Source organism: Lissotriton vulgaris, chromosome 5 (genome assembly GCF_964263255.1).
Source record: "Lissotriton vulgaris chromosome 5, aLisVul1.2, whole genome shotgun sequence".
In the NCBI taxonomy this organism is placed as follows: domain Eukaryota; kingdom Metazoa; phylum Chordata; class Amphibia; order Caudata; family Salamandridae; genus Lissotriton; species Lissotriton vulgaris.
The window spans coordinates 996,631,871-996,653,069 of record NC_141693.1 but is presented as its reverse complement, the minus strand read 5'-3'; the positions used below and the strand labels follow the sequence as shown (position 1 = coordinate 996,653,069).

The following is a 21,199-nucleotide window of genomic DNA, read 5'->3' as shown; positions in this document are numbered from 1 at the left end:
CATGGACAAAGCGGCGGGCACCGCGCAGTGCCTTCTGCTTTGTGCACGCAAATGCCGTGCATGCTTTTTTAACATTGCGCCGGGTGCAGCTTGAAGCTGCACCCGCCGCAATGTTAAAGATTGAGGATGTGACTGCCACCCAGGCGGTCACATCCTAATCTGCAAGGAGGGACCTCCGCAGCCCCTGCGGACGGTCCCTCCTACTCTATGGTGGCGGACGGACTCAGGTCCGTCCGCCATCATAATCGGCCCCTATGTTTGGTTGTTTCTAATCCTTTTATTCCCTGACTGATATATTGACCATATCTGTTGTTCACCACTGCTAAGGGTGTAACCTTGAGAAATATCTGTGAGATAATATCTCTAGAAGTACTAGATTAACAAAATTCCTTGTAGGCAAACATTTTCTTTTTTCAAATCTGTATTGCCCAAGCCTACAAGGATATATTGGGTTCCCCCTCCCTTTGAAATTACTTCTTAGAGACTGAGAAGTAGCAAAAAGTTAATGGGTCCTGAAGAAGCGGTAGACACCACCTTGGGTCTTTAAATCTCTGCAGAAACATGCCGACCAGTAAACCCAGTCAGAAGTTATTTGTTTGAACCATCTGACTTTTTTGCACTCTTTTGTTTTTATTGTTGGAAGTGTACGACTCCAGAATAAAATTAACATTGCGTACATTCTCCAATTTTAACACAAGCACATTTTCCCCTTTTTTTCACAATTCACATATGCACTGCTTTCAGTTACAAACAGACAATAGCCACCGATCATCCTGGGCATTAACATCACCACAACTATCCATCTCATTATAATATCTTAAGAGATGGTTAAAACACGGATTGCCTACTATGTGAAGTAGACCAGATGATGAATTGGGCTGCACAGGAAAAGTAACTGATGGATATTTTTCACATAGTATAAATGTCCGGCTGTTTGCTCTAAATTGGAAGCATACACATAGTCATCTACACACATCTAGTCTTTTCTTTTTCTTTGTCAAGATCCACAGTTACTCTTTATGTATTCTGCATCTAAAGAGAGGCCTGCAGAGGTGAAACTCAGGAATGGGACATCAGCCCATTTAGAAACATTTAGCATTACTCAGCTTTGAAAAGGGATTGGAATGTATGTAACAATGTTTTAGCATGTGCTGGAATGAGAGTAAATAGGCCAGCGTAAATGACATGAGTGAGGGCATTCTCAAAATCAATTTGAACATTTGGTGCTCATAGGGCAAAAACTGAAGACAAGCGATCATGAACATATGGTCCACATCCAGTCAAAGGCACAGACAGTATTATTCTCAAACTACTAATTGATTCAAAGTCTAAACTCACCACCCTTAGTCACCCTGGATCCCCAAACCCCACATCCAGAGACTCCATAAGAAATGAGCAACTTCACACCACTGACAGAAAATGAGGTTCTTAAAACAATGAAAGAAGTGAAATCTGGCTCTCCCCTAGACCCCTGCCCTCATTTTATCTTTGCTCAGATTGCCCCCATCCTCTGCTCATACGTCACCCAGCTGTTCAACAATTTCTTCAAAACTGCCACCTTTCTGGATATCTGGAAACAGGCCATAGTAATCCCCTTGCTAAAAAAAGCCGGATCAGATGTTCTCAATCCTAAGAACTATCGCACAATCTCCCAACTTCCCTACCTATCTAAAGTCTTGGAGAAACTGGCTAACAAGCAATTGATACACTACTTGGAAACCAATAATTTACTGGATCCATCACAAACGGGTTTCAGAGCCACCAACAGCACGGAGGCCACATTGCTGGCAGTGCTAGATAAGATCAGAATATGCACTGATCAAGATGGAGCAGTTGCGCTGATACTGTTGGACTTGTCGGCGGCGTTCGACACGGTTTCTCACAACAAAATGCTGGAAATTCTCCATAACAAGGGTATTCACTCCAACGCTCTGCAATGGCTCAGATCATTCCTAAGCAATCAAACTCAATCAGTTCGCCTGGGCCAATATCAATCTAAACCCAGCACCTCCAGATGTGGTGTCACACAGGGGGCATCACTTAGCCCCACCTTATTTAATGCCTATGTTTCATCTCTGGCCAAAATCGGTAGGAAGTGGGGAATCGGCATCTGCTCTTACGCAGATGACACGCAACTGATAGTATCACTGAAAGAAAGGCCTGAAGTCTCCAAACAAAAACTTCATAACTGCCTGACAGAAATGTCCCAATGGATGAATGAGCACTGTCTAAAACTGAATGCGGGGAAATCCGAGATTTTACTATTCGGAGGAGCCAAGCTTCTCTGGGACACCACGTGGTGGCCACAAACATTGGGCACTGCCCCAAGTCCTAAACAATGTGCCAAAAACCTAGGTGTCTTTATTGACGACACCTTATCTATGCAGGACCATGTACAGATCCTTTGTGGAAAGGGTTTTGCGATGCTTAAATTACTAGCAAGGCTGTTTCCGTGGATACCGATGGACTGCCGGAGATCAGTCATGCAGGCCCTGCTGATAAGTCAACTCGACTATGGTAATGCATTATTCGTAGGCATGAACGAGCTCCTGTTCACAAGACTTCAGATACTCCAAAATGTCGCTGCTAAACTGGTCTGTAACCAAAATAGGAGAAGCTCTGCCTCAATGTGCTTGAAAACACTGCACTGGCTACCCGTGCGTCAACGAGCAGTATTTAAATTGCTGTAACATGAACATAAACAACTGTACCAAAGCGGCCCAAAAATACTCCAGGATAAAATTGAATTCTATATTCCCTCAAGGAGTCTGCGATCACTACATCTTGCGTTGGCAAGAACAAAGCGCATAAAGAAAGTTAGGTCCGGAGGGAGATCCTTCTCATACTTAGCGGCAAAAAAATGGAACAACATGCCTTTGGGTCTACGACTCACCTCTAACCATCTATCATCCCGAAAAAAACTGAAAACTGAAAACCCATTTGTTCCCCAAAAACTAAAAAGAAACATCTGCTCGACCATTGTCTATCAATACCCGATTATGTGCTTCTAGCGCCTTGATATCACTCTGGGATGAGTGCAGCGCTCTATAAATAAATAAATAGTGAAATAACTTTGGACTTATTTTAAGTCGTGGCTAATGACAGCATTCAGCTTAAACATTAGATTAACTCGAAGTCTAGACTCACTACCATATCAGAAAACAACTTCTTAGAAGTGTGTGGGGCATAGTTTTGATGTGCACCTAGAAGCACATGGAGGCTTAAAAATGTGTAAGATTAGTTATTTTGAGGTGGGAGTGTCATTTAAGCTTCACGGTACATTTGGAAATTTATATGTGTCATGAAATTGAGAAGATATTGTCATGAGGAAGAACCAGGTGGAATTAAAAAAAGATGCTAGATCTGGGTGTAAAGATGCAGATGCTGGTGATTAAAGATTTGATTAGAGGAATAATATTAACAGTACATTCTGGACGGCCGCCCAGTGAGTGTGTTTCCTTCAGAGTGGATGTCATCGTCTCTCCAGGACAGACGATCTCAATGCAATGTTGCATGCGAAAGGAAGCTAAATGCTTTTGAATCTAGACATAACATCTTCCTATGATCATGCACGCTGGGTTGCAGATTCACCATTTTATGACATTAGTCATAATTAGGGCACTGTTCTGAGATACTTCCAATCTCATTTTGAGTTCACTAGTGCAGGCTTGCACCCGGTTTTCTCACTCACAGATTATTCCTCCTGGAATCTGTGAACTGAAACATGGCTTGTTTCTGGAATAAGTAAGTGGGGAATGGTATGTTGTTATTTCCCGTGAGAGATGGAATTGTTCTAGAAGGATTAAGGCTGATTTTAGGGGCACAGTTACAAAAAATACAAGAAATTGTTCCTCTTTGTTATTGTGGTTTTACACATTGTTAGACCTTGCATCTTTTGGTTTTTGACCTCCTGTTTTAGACTGTATGCTGAACTTCATCTTTGCTGGCTTAAGTACTCTGTGCAATTTTTCAATGCCGACCAGTGGTAATGTGTGCTTGCTCTGTGTGTAAAATGTAATGGCATTTGGTTTCTCCATGATTGCCATATTTGGTTTACTTATAAATCCCTAGTACAGTGCACCACATGTGCCACTCACATGAGTAGACCTTCAAACATGTCTCAGGCCTTCCATTGCAGAGCCTGTGTGCAGTTTGTGAACTGTCATTTTGACCTGACAAGTTCACCGACTTGTCAGGCCTAAACATTCCGTGTTATTACTCATTCCACCCCTACAGTAGGCCGTGGAGATGCCATGGGCAGGATGCAGTGCGCTTAAAGGGTAGTGTACTTTTAAGATTTACATGTCCTGGTAGTAAAATACTCCCAAATTCATATTTTACTACTGCAAGGCCTACTTCTCCCTTAGATGGACATTGGAGATGCCTTGCAACATTTTACAAGTATAATTTCCAATTGGGAAAAGATGGTATGAGTTTGGTGTTTCTGGACTAACAATTTCAAAATACATCTTTCATTGAAGTTGTTTGTTAAATAGGCTGTCTGGAAATGCAGCTTTTAAAAAGTTGTCAGTTTCTTACTTTAACCATACTGTGCCTTCTGCCTGTGTCTGGAATACACATCTGAGTTGGGTGGCAGCTGGGCTTTCTGTATTCCCTCGAGACCTAGACAGTCACACAACAAGGGAGCTGAGATGTGTCATTCACATCCTGATGGCGCAACCCCAGCCTGAAGGGTCTTCCTGAGCTAGACTGAGAGGGAGTGTCTGTCACCTCCACCTGAATAGGGCTGTGCCTCTCCCCACACAAAGGGTTGCACACCCCCTGTGGTGAGGCTGGAGCCAGGATAGGAAATGTGCATGGCCTTATGCATTCACAAAAACCTAACTTTGAAGTCTCCATACTTCAAAGGCTAAAATGGGTATAAATATTGGACCTCTGATACCATATACACAGAACACTTCTGGAACTGACAACTTTCTACCACGAAGAAGAGCTGTTGTGCTGCCAGGAGGGACTGCCACTTAGCGGCTTGCTTTGCTGGGTTGGGCTCCTGCTTGCTACTACTTGCCTCTCTATGTCCTGCAACTCTAAAGTTTCTTAAAGGCCTTGTTTGACATGCCTTCTGTTTCTGAAATCTCAGCGATTTCAAAGACTTCACCTGCAGCTTGCTACCAGCGCCAGCACAGGGGCTCCTCTGCTGTGAGTCCTGCTCTGCTAAGTGTTGCCAAATCCGGTCCTGGGCCCATGGAAGGGAGTGTTTGGCGCTGCAACACAAGAAACCAACTCAGCAACACCAAAGCGTTGCCTGACCGGGCGCATTTCTCTGCAATGACCTTGACTTACAACGCATCCCCAACTTTGCCAACGCAGCTCCTCTACATCACCGGTGTTGCACCTTTACCTGGCCAGGGCCCCATTGTGGTCGGACCGAACTTTTGGATTTGTGCCTGTCAAGTGCGAGAAGCCCCAGTAGGAGGAATTGATGTCTAACCCCTGCTTTTTTAATTTAATCTTGCATAATTCATATCTTGACTTGTGTATGTCAGCTTTTTGTTGTTTTGCCTTGTTTTGCTCAGATAAATAGTGGCTATTTTACTGTTGTGGAATGGTGTTTTCACTGTGTTACTGTGTGTGTGTGCGCACAAATACGTTACACATTGCCTCTTTAGGTTTACCCTGACTGCTCTGTGCCATGCTACCAGCGGGTGAGCACAGGGAAACTCTTAGTGTGTTCTACACTTACCCTGACTAGGATTGTGGTTCCTGCTTGGACAGGGTACATACCTCTGCCAACCAGAAACCAAATTACTAACCCACATGTAAAACAGATTTACACATGCAGTTTCTATTAAAAAAGGAAGCTAAACTCTATACCTGTACGCGCACTCCACCATAGGGATCTAGATTTGTGAGTTCTGTGACTTCATATAGATACATTTCAGGTAGTAAATCCATACAGCTGCGCTAGTCATACATGTACAACTGGAATTTAATGTGATATTTTTGAAAGTTCTTATTTCCCAAATGCAGAGTTGTATGCATGATAGCAATCCTCACTGGGAAAAGGCAGCTTGTGCTCAAATACACATTTATTCGCCACCACGACAATATTATCCCTGTAAAGAAACCCCTTGCCCTGCACCCACACATAGTCTGGCAGTGTTCTATTCCCATCCTATAGGAAGGATTTAGTGCTGCCCTTACCTGGAGCTAAACTTTTACCATTTGGTGGCTAAAAAAGAGTCTGAAAGTTTGAGCGTGTTAAGAAACCATCAAGACATCTACTGGCCAGCGGGTGTGTGGGGCGCATATTATCATGGCATACTATTATGCAGAAGTAAACTTGGTATGCTCCTGCAAATACCTAACAAGTGTACATTTTCTAAGTGCTCTGAGGCATTGGCAGTGCAACATTCAAAGAAAGCTTGTTCCATTATTTTAGAATGACAGAGCTGATAGGAAATTAAGGTAATTAGCATTAACAATATCTAATCTCCTTCTGAAAGAAACCATCCTTCTTACACAAGATTACTCATAGCATTTGAAAGCATATGCCAATGCCGTGCCTGGTCTTTACTCACCGATCAACACAGTTTTCTGCTCACTGAATTTAAAATTTGTATTTATTACTCTTTGGCTTACAGTCCTACGGTGCAGCTAAATATGTGACATACAGTAAAACAATAGATATACACTTATTATCAGAGTAACTGCAGAGTATAAACCATTCAAACCAATACAATGTACGACATGAATTCAGCTGTAGGATCCCTCTGAAAATCAAGTGCCTCTCAAATGGCCTTCTCAGTCGCGGCGGAGGCCTGGCAGTCGCGGCGGGGGTCCCACACTCGTGGCGGGACCTTCGCAATGGAAACTGCTCTACGGAGGTCACACCACGAGTGCGGAACCCAGGATGCGACTACGAGGTCTCCGCCATGACTGCAGTGGTCATTTGTGAATTAGACCCTCAGTGAGGAAGAAAAGGATAAAGGAAAATTATTATTTAACTGTAGATAGCCTTAGATCACTCCCTAAGAAACAATTACAAAATTAAGTATTGAATTAGTAGTTTCTAATGAAAATTATCATGAATTTTATATACTCTGACTAGGCTTGAGATGGTCTACGAGGGTGAAAGAAGATCATGAAATGACTCGTGGGCATAAGGACTTTATGTTGTCGCAAACTGTGTGGTAACTTCCTATTCAGTAAGCAAAAGGGGACAGTAAGGTCAGAAGTATTGGGGTTGAGACTGCTCCTTCCAAACTTCAGCTCTGGTTTAGAAATGTTAACCAGTTACGCTGCCCACATCCTACAATGACGCCATCTGTGTCTTTGCTCCATTCGGGGATATTCAAACTTCTGACATATTTAAGGTCCAATGACCACAATCTGCTTTGTCCTAAGTTACAACTGGCTCTTATTCAGTATGGGATCCCTCAGCACTCTGATTGTTGTTTTGGTGATATTTATATTTACTAGTTTTTCCTTCCACCAAGGTTGCATCCTATTGTCCATTTCTGATGGCATTTCAGTCTTGGAATTCGAGGTAGATTCTTCTGTCCTAGCTACTGGTTGGGACGCCCCTGACAGTTATTCTTCAGCTACACACAGATAATTTTCTTTACCGTACTGTGAATGAGAAAACACCTTTAATTTCTCAATGCTTGCAGATCTTTCCTGGGTGTCATCTTTGATTCAGGTTGCACTGCTTGACCAGGGAGGGGTTACTGCAAAAGAGGGCAGATAGATCAGCCCTGATTTCCTTATTGAATGCTTAATAGTGATGTCGGTATTTGTCTGGGTGGAGGTTATGCTTTCTTGTGTCTTCTCACTTATTTCATCGAAGATATTCACCACCCTTGACATTTCTTTTTGCAGATAGCCTTTAAATACCCCCAGAGAATATATCACAACGTTTTGTCTAGGAACAGTCTAAAATCAATATACTTGCCTGTGGTACTGTGCTAAAGCCAGTCGGCTAGGTGAATGTTGCTCAAAACTCCCATTGCTCTACTCTTTATTTGGTTAAGCTCTTGGCCATGGCTTCAAATGAAGCAGCCTTCTGATTGCCATTTTTAGGCTACACCCAATCTCTTTTTACTTTCTGGAGATATGGCCTCCAGAACATTTCACCCTTATTGTGATTTTTTTTCAGCAACGTGCAGGGTGGCAACATATTCTTGTTTCTTCTTTAGATATAACTTTCCTATTGTACACAAACATCGTAAGTTCACTTTTGTGCTAGATCATTGATATAATATTTCTAAGACCTCTCATGTTATTTGTGGAATAGTGTGACCTACGTGTATGTCCATGGAGTTACCTGCATGTAATCTAATATTTGATATTTGTAGGTTAGCAGCCACCTCCCTCTCTATTGATCTTTCTGAAGCTTATCCGTGTAAATTCAGAGGTGGTAATGCATGGTCAGCTGGGAATTAAAGGTTACACATACATTCCAATCATCACCCACAGAACACATCGGGCACGGCGTAGTTTAACATGAATTTCTGCTTTTAGAAGGCATTTAGAAAAACTGTAAATGTCCAATGGGCAGCAATAGCTGAGTCTCCAAAATAATCTTTAGATTGACTTTGGTTTATCCTATTAAATGATAACCTTATAGGTGATATATCTCTTGATGTACGCAAATGTAAAAAATGCACAAGATACTCACCCCTCCAGTGAGCCCAAAGATACGTTCCAGGTCTGGTGGAGTTAATATGTCTCTGCCTATCACAGATGCCTTAAAGCCTGGTGCATACTGCTCAATGCAGTCAAATACTAGGGACAAAAAGATGGCTACGTTATTACCACATTTAAAACCTCTATGGCAGTGGCATTTAAAGTAGTTCTTTAAGGAAGCTCTTTTAAATGATATGCAACATGGCTACTAATAACTTAGATTTCTCCCAAGCACATCTTCAGCAAGCCTCCTGGTCCACAGTTGTGGTCATTATCACATTGTAACTCATGGCAGTGTTGTGTCATAAGAGGGAAGCTGAGAGGAAATTACTTAAATGAACATCAATTATCACGGACCATGGATGCAAATTTCTTTTGAACAATATTGAAGAAGAGGAATAGGAAAGGAAGCAAGCTGAAGCAGATTTAGTAAATATTAAAGTGCAGGAAGAAGCAGTGCTAAAGCTGTTTTGCAGCAGGGAGTTACACAGATGGAGCATAAACAAGTATTTTTACTGTATGGAGAAATGAACAGACAATAAAACATCAAGAACAAATTACATCTACTACATTCATCTTCATCAGGAGCAAGGATGAACAATAATCTAATGCATAAATCAGCCACTATGTTTTCATTGCCTAATAATCATCGCCTACCAACAGATGATAAAACATAAACCAAACTTTCATTACAAAAGGTTAGGTCTAACAATATTTTAGTAACAAATAACTGATAGACCAATTAGTGACCACCAATCTTGCCTTATATCAACTCCTGACTCAGCAACATGCACCGGTCCTATAAACATACTTTCGAAATGCAAGAGCTAATGACCAGGAACTAATTTCACTATGTCTGCCTTACCAAGACTTGGTTTAGATGGATTTCCTATACCATCCGTGATCCACCAGCCTTTAAACTACTACACAAAACCAGAAATGCAAAGAGAAAAAGAGCACTTGTTCAAAACATTGACAAAATATGAACCCAAAAAACACACACCACCCAAACTTGAACAGGAACCTTGCGCAAGTGCAAATATGTACTGTATTGTGTTCGTTTACATGATCTCTCAGTATACATTTTGGAGGACTACTGAGGATTTTGTAGACAGAGGTTTGTGCAATGGTACCTCTTCAAAGGAGGCAAGCTCAAGATATAATCAGTCTCATAATCAAATCAGGGGGACTGGGTACTGTAATGGGACACATAACCACAAGGATATTCTTCCTGGGCGAACCTAAATTTATAGTCCTAATCAAGTTATGTGGTGGTTGTGGCATTAACAGTACTGGAGAACGCATTCAAGCTGCAGTTTATTGTCAAGATCCAATCATGACCTAAAGTCTTGGAATCTTTAGTTCCGTAAGCACTGGAAACACAATTTCAATTTTCAATGGATACAGTACCAGTGGGATAGATATCAGCCAACAAAATAATTAGCCTGAGGAGAAGAAGACAGGTTGTGTGTTCTGTTTGGCAGGAAATTAGCAGATACAATCTGCCCAAGATGAGGGAGGTGTTAAAACACTCACCAATTGTTCATTGGCTGTTTGGCCTCAGAGAGCTCATGTGGCTCTGACACAGTTTTAGCAGATTCCCAACTATAACCATGGAGGGGTACATCAAAGTGAGAACTGAGTCGCTCATCCTTAAATAGATAACTTAATGTCTGTGGGTGGGCTACAAAGGCATGAGCAAATGTAAATTGATACTTGTATAGCGCACTACTCACCCGCAAGGGTCTCAAGGCGCTTGTACGAATACCGCTGTGGAACCCATCCTGGCTTTCCCTGTGAGGCATCCACTCCTGGGCACCTCCAAGGTGGAGGCCAGGCATCCTTAGCATTGTGGGGGCCGTTGTGGAGATTAAGCAAGCTATTGCCCAGAGTTGCAGAGTGGGACTCCTTGATTGGAATAGGCACCGAGGCGAGAATTATCAGGTCGGTGGAATTTTGAGCCCAAGACCCGCCGAGGCGGGGAATTGAACCCTGGTCCCGGGCTAGACCTCTGCATCAGGGTCTGCCGCTCTAACCATTGAGCCACACTTCTCCACAGCAAAGAGACTCCGAGCCAGCACCAGGCCAGAAGCAACTGTAAAATGAACGTGACACACATGAGAGGGATCTGTGCTGGTAAGCAGGTTCTTCCCATAGATGGGTTGAGTGACTGGAATCTTCCCTGCAACAGCATCTTCTGGGGCACACTCTGGCACTGAGACCTACATAGGCACTTCTGTCATAGGTCTAACCCTGTACATCTTAGGGATATCCCTTATTTGAACAGGGTTCAGGTGGCATCCAAGGGTCCTAACAGGCCGATTCCATTCCTGCTCCTGTAGTTTTCCACCTCGGACCCACATCACTGCCTGGTGATGCTACGAGTGTGGTGAGCATGGTATGAGCCCCCTGTTCCAAGAGGAACTGCCCACTATATTATTTCTGCTCCCATTGCCTTAATGCTTCTGTGTGTGCAAGGGTTGCACTGATAAATCTTGTGCTGTGGCTTTTCTGTGTGCATGAATGAAGCAGGCACTGCTACAACATCTGCTCTACCTGTTCTGTGTGAGGGGTATTTACTCTGCTGCTATCTGCTTATTACCTGTATTGTGAGCATGTGTGTTTGTCAAAGATGCTTGAACTGCTCATGCCCTGGTGGAACCTGACTCATGAGCATATGGGAAGCTTGCAATTCTGAAGCCAATGTGATACTGGTTGCTAGCCAGCTACTTTTTATGCTACAGAAATACTAAACTATGCACAGAAATATCAAACATTTGGTGTGAGATGGCAGTTTGCACTGCGAGTGCCCATAAAATTCTTAATCTTTGTGTGAGAGGGAAAGCTTGCAGGTGGGGTGAAAGGGAAATGTCTGTGGAGCAACAGACAGTGGATGGAAAGAGACAGGTGAAATGGAGAAGTTGGCTGGGTGTAGTATATTATTACGCAAATAGAGGGGCTAAGGAAGGCAGGCAGCTGGATATAGATGTGTGCACTGAATCTGAGTCAAAATGGAAGGGGGGCAAGATTTAGACATAGAATGGTATAACAACTTGAGCCATTTTACTATATTTTACCTCTGTCAGCATAGGCGTTACTTTCATGGTCATCCCATACTTTGCCTCCAGCAAGGTTGTACGGCGTATACTGGGTAAACAGGGAAATAACATGGCACCCACGAGGGGCCAATGTGGGGTCCAGGACAGAGGGGATGCAGAGTTCAATCATCGGCCTGGTAGAAAAGAAAAAAAAGTGAGAAAGTCAGCTATGAACCTGGTCCTCTGGAAGGAAGGATTAACACAAACATTCAATTCTGCTTTCAGAGATGTTTCACAAAAGAGTAAGCTGAAAAGGATATTACTGGAAATCTACCTAGGGAGATAAGGTGCTGCACGCTGGGCTCTGTGCTTGATCCATTCAGAAGCATGAGCAACCAAGCAGAGTCAAAGGTGAGACTTCAGGGGTTTTTCATTTAACCAGGACTATAGGTGCTCTGTTTTTAAGAGAATGTTAGCTTCCAAAGGCTCATTGGTTCTCTCTGATAATTATATGAACCAAACCTAGATCAAAAGGGGTGGAGAATATATTGAGACTGCATAACACTGCTATTGCACATGCAATAAAGCTAGACTGTGTGAGTTGATGTTCTATATCTAACTAACATCACTTAAATAACATCTTAAATATATTCCACAACAATTTAAATCACTCAAATCAATTAAAAAAACAGAATAGCACACAGAAAATACAAATAAAACACTGGGCACGCAAGTTACACTAAATTGATACTGCTTCTGATTTCTGACTGAAAAAGATATGTTGGTCATTTTGTTACAACATGGAGGACCACAGTCTTTGCCCTAAACATAGTACTTCCTATCAATAGTGAAGCTGAATTTAATTACAGTATAAACGTTGTCAGCAGTAAGATAAGAAATCAAGGTTCAGGTACCATATGATCAAATGTCCGAGTTCACGTGAACAATTAGGAGTTGTGGTAAAGTGAAATCTCGCTTTGTCATGCAGTTATGCATGTACGGAAATTTGGGGAAGCATGTGTTAGTTGTTGGTGTTTCTTGTGTTGTATAATATAGTGTGGTATAGCCTGTCATTGAAAACAAACTTCGTCATGGAGATTTCATCGATAAGCCCAACACCCCATTTTCTGGCACAACCAGGAGAACCGTCAATAGCGTGGGAAGAGCGGGTGCACATGTTTGAGAACTATTTGGAGGTACTAGACGGTTTTGAAATTAGTTCTAATAGCTAAAGAGCAATATTGCTAAGCTCTTCAGAGAATGAAGGGCAACACATGTTTAAGCACTTACCCAAAGCCATAAATCAAGCTGGAAGGGCAACTGAGGATGTGCATGTAGAAGCAAGGAAGAGGTTGGAGTTAAGATTTGCAGGAGCACCAACTTGCTTATGCAAGAATTTACATTTTATACTCAACAATAAAGGTCCTGAGAAGAGGGCTTTGGGAGGGGCGGCCGACCGGAGGGAGGCCTGTTCCTTCCAGGGGGTTTTGGGGCCGGGGTTGGGGGAGTAGCCAGCACCGTAAGTGGGCTGGTTTTGGGCTGGTTGGTTCCTTTGGGCTGTTTGGGTTATAGCTTGGGCTACTTTAAATATAAGCGGCCATTTTAGGTCACTGGCCACCATTTCGGTGGCAGTGACACAGCAGCCGGTTAGGGGTCTCTGTGGGGATTTGTTTTATTTTGCTTTGCTGTATTCTGGTGCTTGTGTTGCGGTGCGGTATCGCGGAGCCTTGCCAGTGTCCCCCTGTCCTGCAGTGGCCTCTTGCGGTGTTTTTGGGCAACGTGGTTGGAGGACGCCTTGTGTCCACACTGTCCTGAGCGTTGCGCTGCGGGTGGTTTGAGGCCTGGTGTGTGGCGCGGGTCTGCGAGGGCTCCGCGGGTCAGCGGTGCGGCTCTAGGCAGGAGCGGTGTTCTGTGTTGCGGTGCAGCAGGCTGATCGGAGGCATCTACTAGGGCGATGGCAATGCTGGACGACCCTCGCGTTGTGGAGGCACGCCGCCTTCTGGATGAAGCGGGCCGCATGGATATCGTGCGGCCCAAGGTGAAGGTGAGGCAGCGTCTGGAGGCGGGTGGAGGGAGGCGCGCCGCATGTCCGGGGAAGGGGACTCGGCGCGGCCGCCCTACAGCCTCGGGGAACAGGGGGAAAAGGGGGGTGGGGCGGAGGCGGGGTGCAGCGGACTGGCTGGCGCTGGTGTTTACGGTGGGTACAAAAGGAGTTGGTGATGGACGGAGCATCTGAACCAATCAAACACTCACACCCAGTCAACAGATCTGGGTTTAATCCATCACCGTTCTTTAGCCCACTCTGCCAAACTAGTTCAGACATGGCCATATGCAAATCAGTCTGACCTTGTGCCTCATAGGAACAGTCCAGCCCGAACTGCCAAGCCATGCCTTCCCTGGACCTGAAACAAGCTTCCTAGGACCGGTTTCTGGCATTACAGCCGTCTTCAGCCAGGCTTGCTTGAATCCAGTGGCAAAGTAAGCAAGGGACTCACGTCTGAGCAAACTCTGCCAACTTATGGCGAACAAAGCGGTACAAAAGGGGGCGGTGATGGACGGAGCATCTGAACCAATCAAACACTCACACCCAGTCAACAGATCTGGGTTTAATCCATCACCGTTCTTTAGCCCACTCTGCCACCCCAGTTCAGACATGGCCATATGTTAATCAGTCTGACCCTGTGCCTCATGGGAACAGTCCAGCCTGAACTGCCAAGCCATGCCTTCCCTGGACCGGAAACAAGCTTCCTAGGACCGGTTTCTGCCATAACAGACGTCTTCGGCCAGGCTTGCTTGAATCCAGTGGCAAAGTGAGCAAGGGACTCACGTCTGAGCATACCATGCCAACTTATGGCGAACAAAGTGGTACAAAAGGGGGTGGTGACGGACGGAGCATCTGAACCAATGAAACACTCACACCCAGTCAACAGATCTGGGTTTAATCCATCACCGTTCTTTAGCCCACTCTGCCACCCCAGTTCAGATATGGCCATATGCAAATCAGTCTGACCCTGTGCCTCATGGGAACAGTCCAGTCCGAACTGCCAAGGCATGCCTTCCCTGGACCGGAAACAAGCTTCCTAGGACTGGTTTCTGGCACAACAGCCGTCTTCAGCTAGGCTTGCTTGAATCCAGTGGCAAAGTGAGCAAGGGACTCACGTCTGAGCAAACTCTGCCAACTTATGGCGAATAAAGCGGTACAAAAGGGGGCGGTGATGGACGGAGCATCTGAACCAATGAAGCACTCACACCCAGTCAACAGATCTGGGTTTAATCCATCACCGTTCTTTAGCCCACTCTGCCACCCCAGTTCAGACATGGCCATATGCAAATCAGTCTGACCCTGTGCCTCATGGGAACAGTCCAGCCCGAACTGCCAAGCCATGCCTTCCCTGGACCGGAAACAAGCTTCCTAGGACCGGTTTCTGCCATAACAGACGTCTTCAGCCAGGCTTGCTTGAATCCAGTGGCAAAGTGAGCAAGGGACTCACGTCTGAGCATACCATGCCAACTTATGGCGAACAAAGTGGTACAAAAGGGTGTGGTGACGGACGGAGCATCTGAACCAATGAAACACTCACACCCAGTCAACAGATCTGGGTTTAATCCATCACCGTTCTTTAGCCCACTCTGCCACCCCAGTTCAGACATGGCCATATGCAAATCAGTCTGACCCTGTGCCTCATGGGAACAGTCCAGTCCGAACTGCCAAGGCATGCCTTCCCTGGACCGGAAACAAGCTTCCTAGGACTGGTTTCTGGCATTATTTATTTATTTTGCATACTTATAACGCGCTGGGAATCGACTCCCTGAGGAGTATCTCCGCGCCTTTTAGCAGCATCTGAGACCAAGGCCTGCTCTAACAAGGTTAAGTAATGCCTAAATGGAACTAATAGTTGAACAAAAAAGTTTTTAACTTTTTCCTAAAAGGAAAATGTTCCTTACAGATTCTAATGTCGTAAGGAAGATCGTTCCAAAGCTTTGGTCCTGCTACAGACAGAGCCCTTCCTCCTTGTCTGGTCTTACAAAACCTGGGGACACATAACAGCTCTTGATTACCAGATCTCAGAGTTCTCGAGGGGATGTAAGGGACACATTTTTTTGTTAGATAGTCAGGACCTTTGCCAGTGAGACATTTATGGATGATGCAGCACGTTTTAAACAGCACCCTCTGTTTCACAGTGAGCCAATGCAGTTGATTCAGCAATGGTTTCGAGGGTGTACGTGCTGGGGCATTCAAAACCAAGCGTGCTGCCGTGTTCTGCACGACTTGGAGTTTGTTAATGATGCCCTCATTGGCGGCTAACAGCAAACCGTTACAATAGTCCAGTCTGCTCAACACAAGCGACTGAACTAGAGTTTTCCTGGTGGAATCAGGTAACAGGGGGAAGACCCTTCGGAGAAGACCAATAACATGGAAACAGGAGCCAACCACTTGATTGGTATGATGTTTAAGGGCGAGCTCCTGATCCACTTTGACTCCTAGATCTTTTACCACCCCTTTGGGCACAGGGACTGGACCTAGGTCTTGAGGCCACCAGTCAGGAGTCCACAGTCGTTTGGCCTCTCCAAAAAGCATCACCTCAGTCTTTGAGACGTTACACTGAAGGATGTTTGCTGCCATCCAATGAGCCACCTCTTTCATCCCCTGGGCAAAGGAGTTGCGCACCTCAGGAGTCATGATTTTGAAGGGGAAGAGGAGTTGAGTATCGTCTGCATACGATACAGGGATGAATCCGTGGGATCTCATGATGTTGGCTAGGAGTGCCACATAGATGTTAAAAAGTGTTGGGCTCAAGCAGGAGCCCTGCGGCACCCCCTTGGAGATCTCCACCTCCTCTGACTGGTATGGGCCCAGTATGACTCTCTGAGTACGCTTGATGAAAAAGCTCCTTAGCCAGGCCAGCGCCTTGCCACCCAGACCGATGTTAATGAGTCTGGCGGTCATGATATCATGTGACACAGTGTCAAACGCCGCTGACAGATCTAGAAGCACCAGGATAACGGAATAACCCTTATCCTGTAGCATATGGAGATCATCAGCGACGGACAGCAAGGCGGTCTCAGTACTGTGCCTGGGTCTAAACCCCGATTGTGAAGGGTCAAGTCCTCCCGCACTTTCTACATATTTGGATAAGTGTCGGTTTACAAACTTCTCGGCGAGCTTCCCTAAAAAAGGGAGGAGGGAGATGGGTCTCAGGTTTGTCAGATCGGTCCAGGGAGTGGAATTATTTTTACGTAGGGGTCTGACCAAAGCTTGCTTCCAGCCTAGGGGAACTTCCCCAGTGCTCAGAGAAAGGTTAAGTACCTGCTGAATACCTGCACCCAGCTCATTACTAAGAAGAGCCATAACCCGTGCTGGTATAATATCCGAAGGGCACCCACTCTTTGTTTGGGTAATAAGAGTGGTTATCTCCTCCAGAGATATTGGTGGGAAGACTTCATTACAGCCGTCTTCAGCTAGGCTTGCTTGAATCCAGTGGCAAAGTGAGCAAGGGACTCACGTCTGAGCATACCCTGCCAACTTATGGCGAACAAAGCGGTACAAAAGGGGGTGGTGATGGACGGAGCATCTGAACCAATCAAACACTCACACCCAGTCAACAGATCTGGGGTTATTCCATCACCTTTCTTTAGCCCACTCTGCCACCCCAGTTCAGACATGGCCATATGCAAATCAGTCTGATCCTGTGCCTCATGGGAACAGTTCAGCCCGAACTGCCAAGCCATGTATTGCCTGGACCGGAAACAAGCTTCCTAGGACCGGTTTCTTGCATTACAGCCGTCTTCAGCCAGGCTTGCTTGAATCCAGTGGCAAAGTGAGCAAGGGACTCACGTCTGAGCATACCCTGCCAACTTATGGCGAACAACGCGGTACAAAAGGGGGTGGTGATGGACGGAGCATCTGAACCAATCAAACACTCACACCCAGTCAACAGATCTGGGTTTAATCCATCACCGTTCTTTAGCCCACTCTGTCACCCAAGTTCAGACATGGCCATATGCAAATCAGCCTGACCCTGTGCCTCATGGGAACAGTCCAGCCTGAACTGCTGAGTTTACGGTGGGAGCGGAAGGGAGGGTGGGGGAGTAGAGCTTCAGTGCAGCATTGCAAGCGGGAGGGGGCACGGCGGGGAGGGCGAGGCAAGAGGAATGGCGCGCCTTCCAGGTGAGGGGAGTTGGCAGAGGGCGGGGGAGGGGCCCATACACCGGCGCTCGAGGAGGGGATGTCCCCGATCTTCATTGAAGAGTCGGAGGTGGAGGAGGAGGGCTGGGGGGCAGTGTGTGGGTAGAGTCATCCTTGGAGGGAGAGGGGAATGTGCTGGCACCCAGTAGGCAGCAGTCACCAGGGGTGGGGGCGCGACAGAGCACACGGGCAGGGGGGGCACACAGCAGGTGGGAGGGGGGAGAGTGAGCGGGGGTGACTCGGAGCAAGGTGGGTGTGAGGAAGAGGGCAGAGCCAGGGGGGGAGTGCGGAGGGGGGCCGGGATGATGGCGGATCGTGGGGGGGGGGTTGGGGAGGGTGGGGAGGGGTGCGAACGGGGTTTTGGGGGGACATCAGGGAGTTCTCGGGGGTCGGGAAGGGGTGTGGGGCTGGTGGGGGTGTGGGGCAGTTAGCCGGGAGAGGGCCCCCTCGGAGGGGAGCGTCGGGGTGGGGGAAGCCTGCGGAAGGGCGGGTGGGACGGGAGGCTGGTTGGGCTTAGGGGGATGGGGGAGTGGTGGGGGGATCGCCCCCCCACGGAGGGGGGCACTCTTCGGGAGGAGGTCGGGTATGCGGGGGGTTGGGGGGCTTGGGAGGGAGTGGGCAGGACGGAGGGTCGAGTTTACCCCGGCATGCTGGACTCCACCTCTTTTTCCAGCCAGGAACGTTTGGCAAGGAGCCCAGGAGAGCTGCACGCGGCTCCACTCCACCGAGGGGATGGGCCGGCTCTGCCTTGTATGGGCGGTCGCACTCCACCGAGGGACCAGGCAGCAGTGCACACAGGTGGGTGGGGCGGTAGGACCCGGAAGGGTCAAGACGGCGCCGGGGACGGGGCGGTGATACGGAGCGGCGGAGCCGATTATGGAGGAATATCAGGTGGATGGGAGGAAGGAGAGTGTGGACTTGGAGGACTTGTTGCGTACATGTAGGGAAAAGGCTGGATTGAGCCGGGTAGAGCCCATGGAAAGAGGCAGACGGGGGCTGGAATTGGTGGAGGTGCAGGATATGGATCAGGGTGAGATGCTGCAGCTAGATTACGAGGAGACCTCTCCTGAGGAGGGGGAGATTTGAGAAGAGAAGGGGGAGGGGAGGGTAGGGGGGAGCAGCGTAACGATGTTCATAGTATGTTACAGGAATGCCCCCGACACGGACCTGCGAGAGTGACGCCCCCTCCCTGCTCCACTGGTTAGGCAGCGGGATCCAGTGTGGACGCCGGCCTTGACGCCAGGTAAGGACGGTGCAGGGAGCGGGTTGGATGCACCCATTTGAGTGGATGTGTCAGTGGGGACAGATGCACAGGGGTAGTTGGGGGTGTGCCTTAATAAAGGGTGATATGTGAAAGATATGGGGGTGGGCCTGGATGAGGCGGGCGCTGGTGAGTCGGGTGACGGTAAGGCGGACGGGGGCAGCGTCGGAGGTGCCGGGGCGGCGAAGCCAGGCGACGGATCCAACGGAGGAAAAGGGGGGAAGGAGAGCTGTGACGTGCCGGTGCAAAAACGTCCCTATATGGGCATTAAAAAGCTGCTGGGGCGCATCTGTCGCTGGCAACTAAGGAAAAGATTTGGAAGGGGGAATATGTGGAGATCCTGAAGCTCCTTCACAGGGAGCCAACGGCGAAAGAAGGGTCAAAGGATGAGCAGCAGGAGTTGACTCGGAGACCCAAGGTGCCCTTGACCATTGATAACTGGTCGGCGGCTTTTCTGATCTTCGCCAGCGTGTACTGCGAAAAGTACCCGGATCGGGCGGTGGCGCTTTTAAAATATATGGATGTGGTCCGGCGGGTGCAGATCACGTATGAGGGGTATGCCTGGTCGCATTATGACGAGGAGTTTCGCGCACGCTTGGCGTCGGATCCGGAGGCGACCTGGGGCGAGATTGACTCGGATTTGTATCACCAAACTAGGGGAGGGGCGAAATTTGCCAAGACGATATAAGAGGCCAGCGCCGTCCCCCTTTTCGGCATGCCCCACCCGCGGGGGGGTGTGGCAAGGAAATGGTACCGCATCTACCAGAGTGAGAGCCTGTTGGGACTTCAAAAAAGGCTCATGTGGCAGGCAATATTACCGCTTTCGGCATGAGTGCTCCAACTGCAGGAAGAGACACCTGGTGGTGCGATGCTGGGGAGTCGGGGGCGGAGCACAGGGACAACAGCCCGCGGCGGCAGGAGCACAGGGGGGAGTGGAAAAGGGGGGTCGGGGCTTTGGGAAAAGGCTCATACGCCGGTTAAGCTGGAGCGGCTTGAGCCCCTCTTGGTGCCCTATCCACGGGCGGACGATGCGGCCACATTGCAATGGGGTTTTCGAGAGGGTTTTCCGGCTGGGGTACGAGGGCCCGCGGATCGCCAGGTGGGCAGAGAATCTCAAGTCAGTGAATGCACACAAAGCGGTGGTGTGGGAAAAATTGTTCAAGGAAGTGTGGGAGGGGCGGATGGTGGGCCCCTTTCCAGAGGCGCCCATTCGGGACATGATTATATTACCTATCGGCGTGGTGCCAAAGAAGGAACCATGGCAGTTTTGTCTGATACAACATTTGTCATGACCAGAAGGGTCGTCGTTGAATGACTTTATCTTGACGGAGTTGACGTCGGTGACTTACTCGTCCGAGGATGTGGCACAGCAGATGTTGGCGGCGGTAGGGATGGGCGCCCTCTTGGCAAAATGCGATATCAAGTCGGATTTCAGGCTGCTGCCAGTACATCCGGCGGATCACCAGTTGTGGGGATCCAGTTTGACGGGGGCATTTTTGTGGATAAGGCGGTGCCCATGGGGTGCTCGATATTGTGCGTGTTGTTTGAGCGTTTCAGTTCCTTTTTGCAGAGGGCTTTTTCCTGGCGCACAGGTTCAAGCAGGTGACGCACTATCTGGATGACTTCTTCTTGGTGGGACGGCCTGGTTCGATGCACTGCCAGCAGCAGCTGGACGGTTTTACGGAACTCATGGGCTACTTGGGTGTGCCCTTGGCGCTGGAAAAGACGCACGATCCCAGTACAGTGCTGTCATTTTTGCGAATTGAGCTCGACTCGTGACCCTGGAAGCACGCCTTCCGGAGGAAAAGAAGATGTTGGCTTTGGGGGACGGCATGTTGGACAAACGGAAAGTGACGGTACGTGAGGTACAGGTGCTGCTGGGACATTTGAACTTCGCATGCCGTGTTGTGCAGGCGGGGCGCACTTTTTGCAGACGGCTGGGTCTTGCGCTGCCTGGTTTGACTCTGCCACATCACCATTTGCGCTTGTCGGCGGGGACGAAGGGGGACTTGCGTATGTGACGGGCCTTCTTAGAGCATTTCAATGGTGTGCCCATGGCGCCCC

General features: G+C 47.6%; 1 protein-coding gene across 3 annotated transcripts in view; it reads right to left on the bottom strand.

The window, feature by feature from the left end:
- The window catches only part of PYROXD2 (pyridine nucleotide-disulphide oxidoreductase domain 2), a 529,340-nt gene that overhangs the window by 63,054 nt on the left and 445,087 nt on the right, over positions 1 to 21,199 (bottom strand). For all 3 annotated transcript variants that reach the window (XM_086922605.1, XM_086922607.1, XM_086922606.1), the window contains 2 exons: positions 11,727 to 11,881; positions 8,642 to 8,748 (listed from right to left, as the gene is read on the bottom strand). In XM_086922605.1, coding sequence (XP_086778731.1) covers positions 8,642 to 8,748; positions 11,727 to 11,881 — 262 coding nt within the window. The remainder of the gene's footprint in view (positions 1 to 8,641; positions 8,749 to 11,726; positions 11,882 to 21,199) is intronic.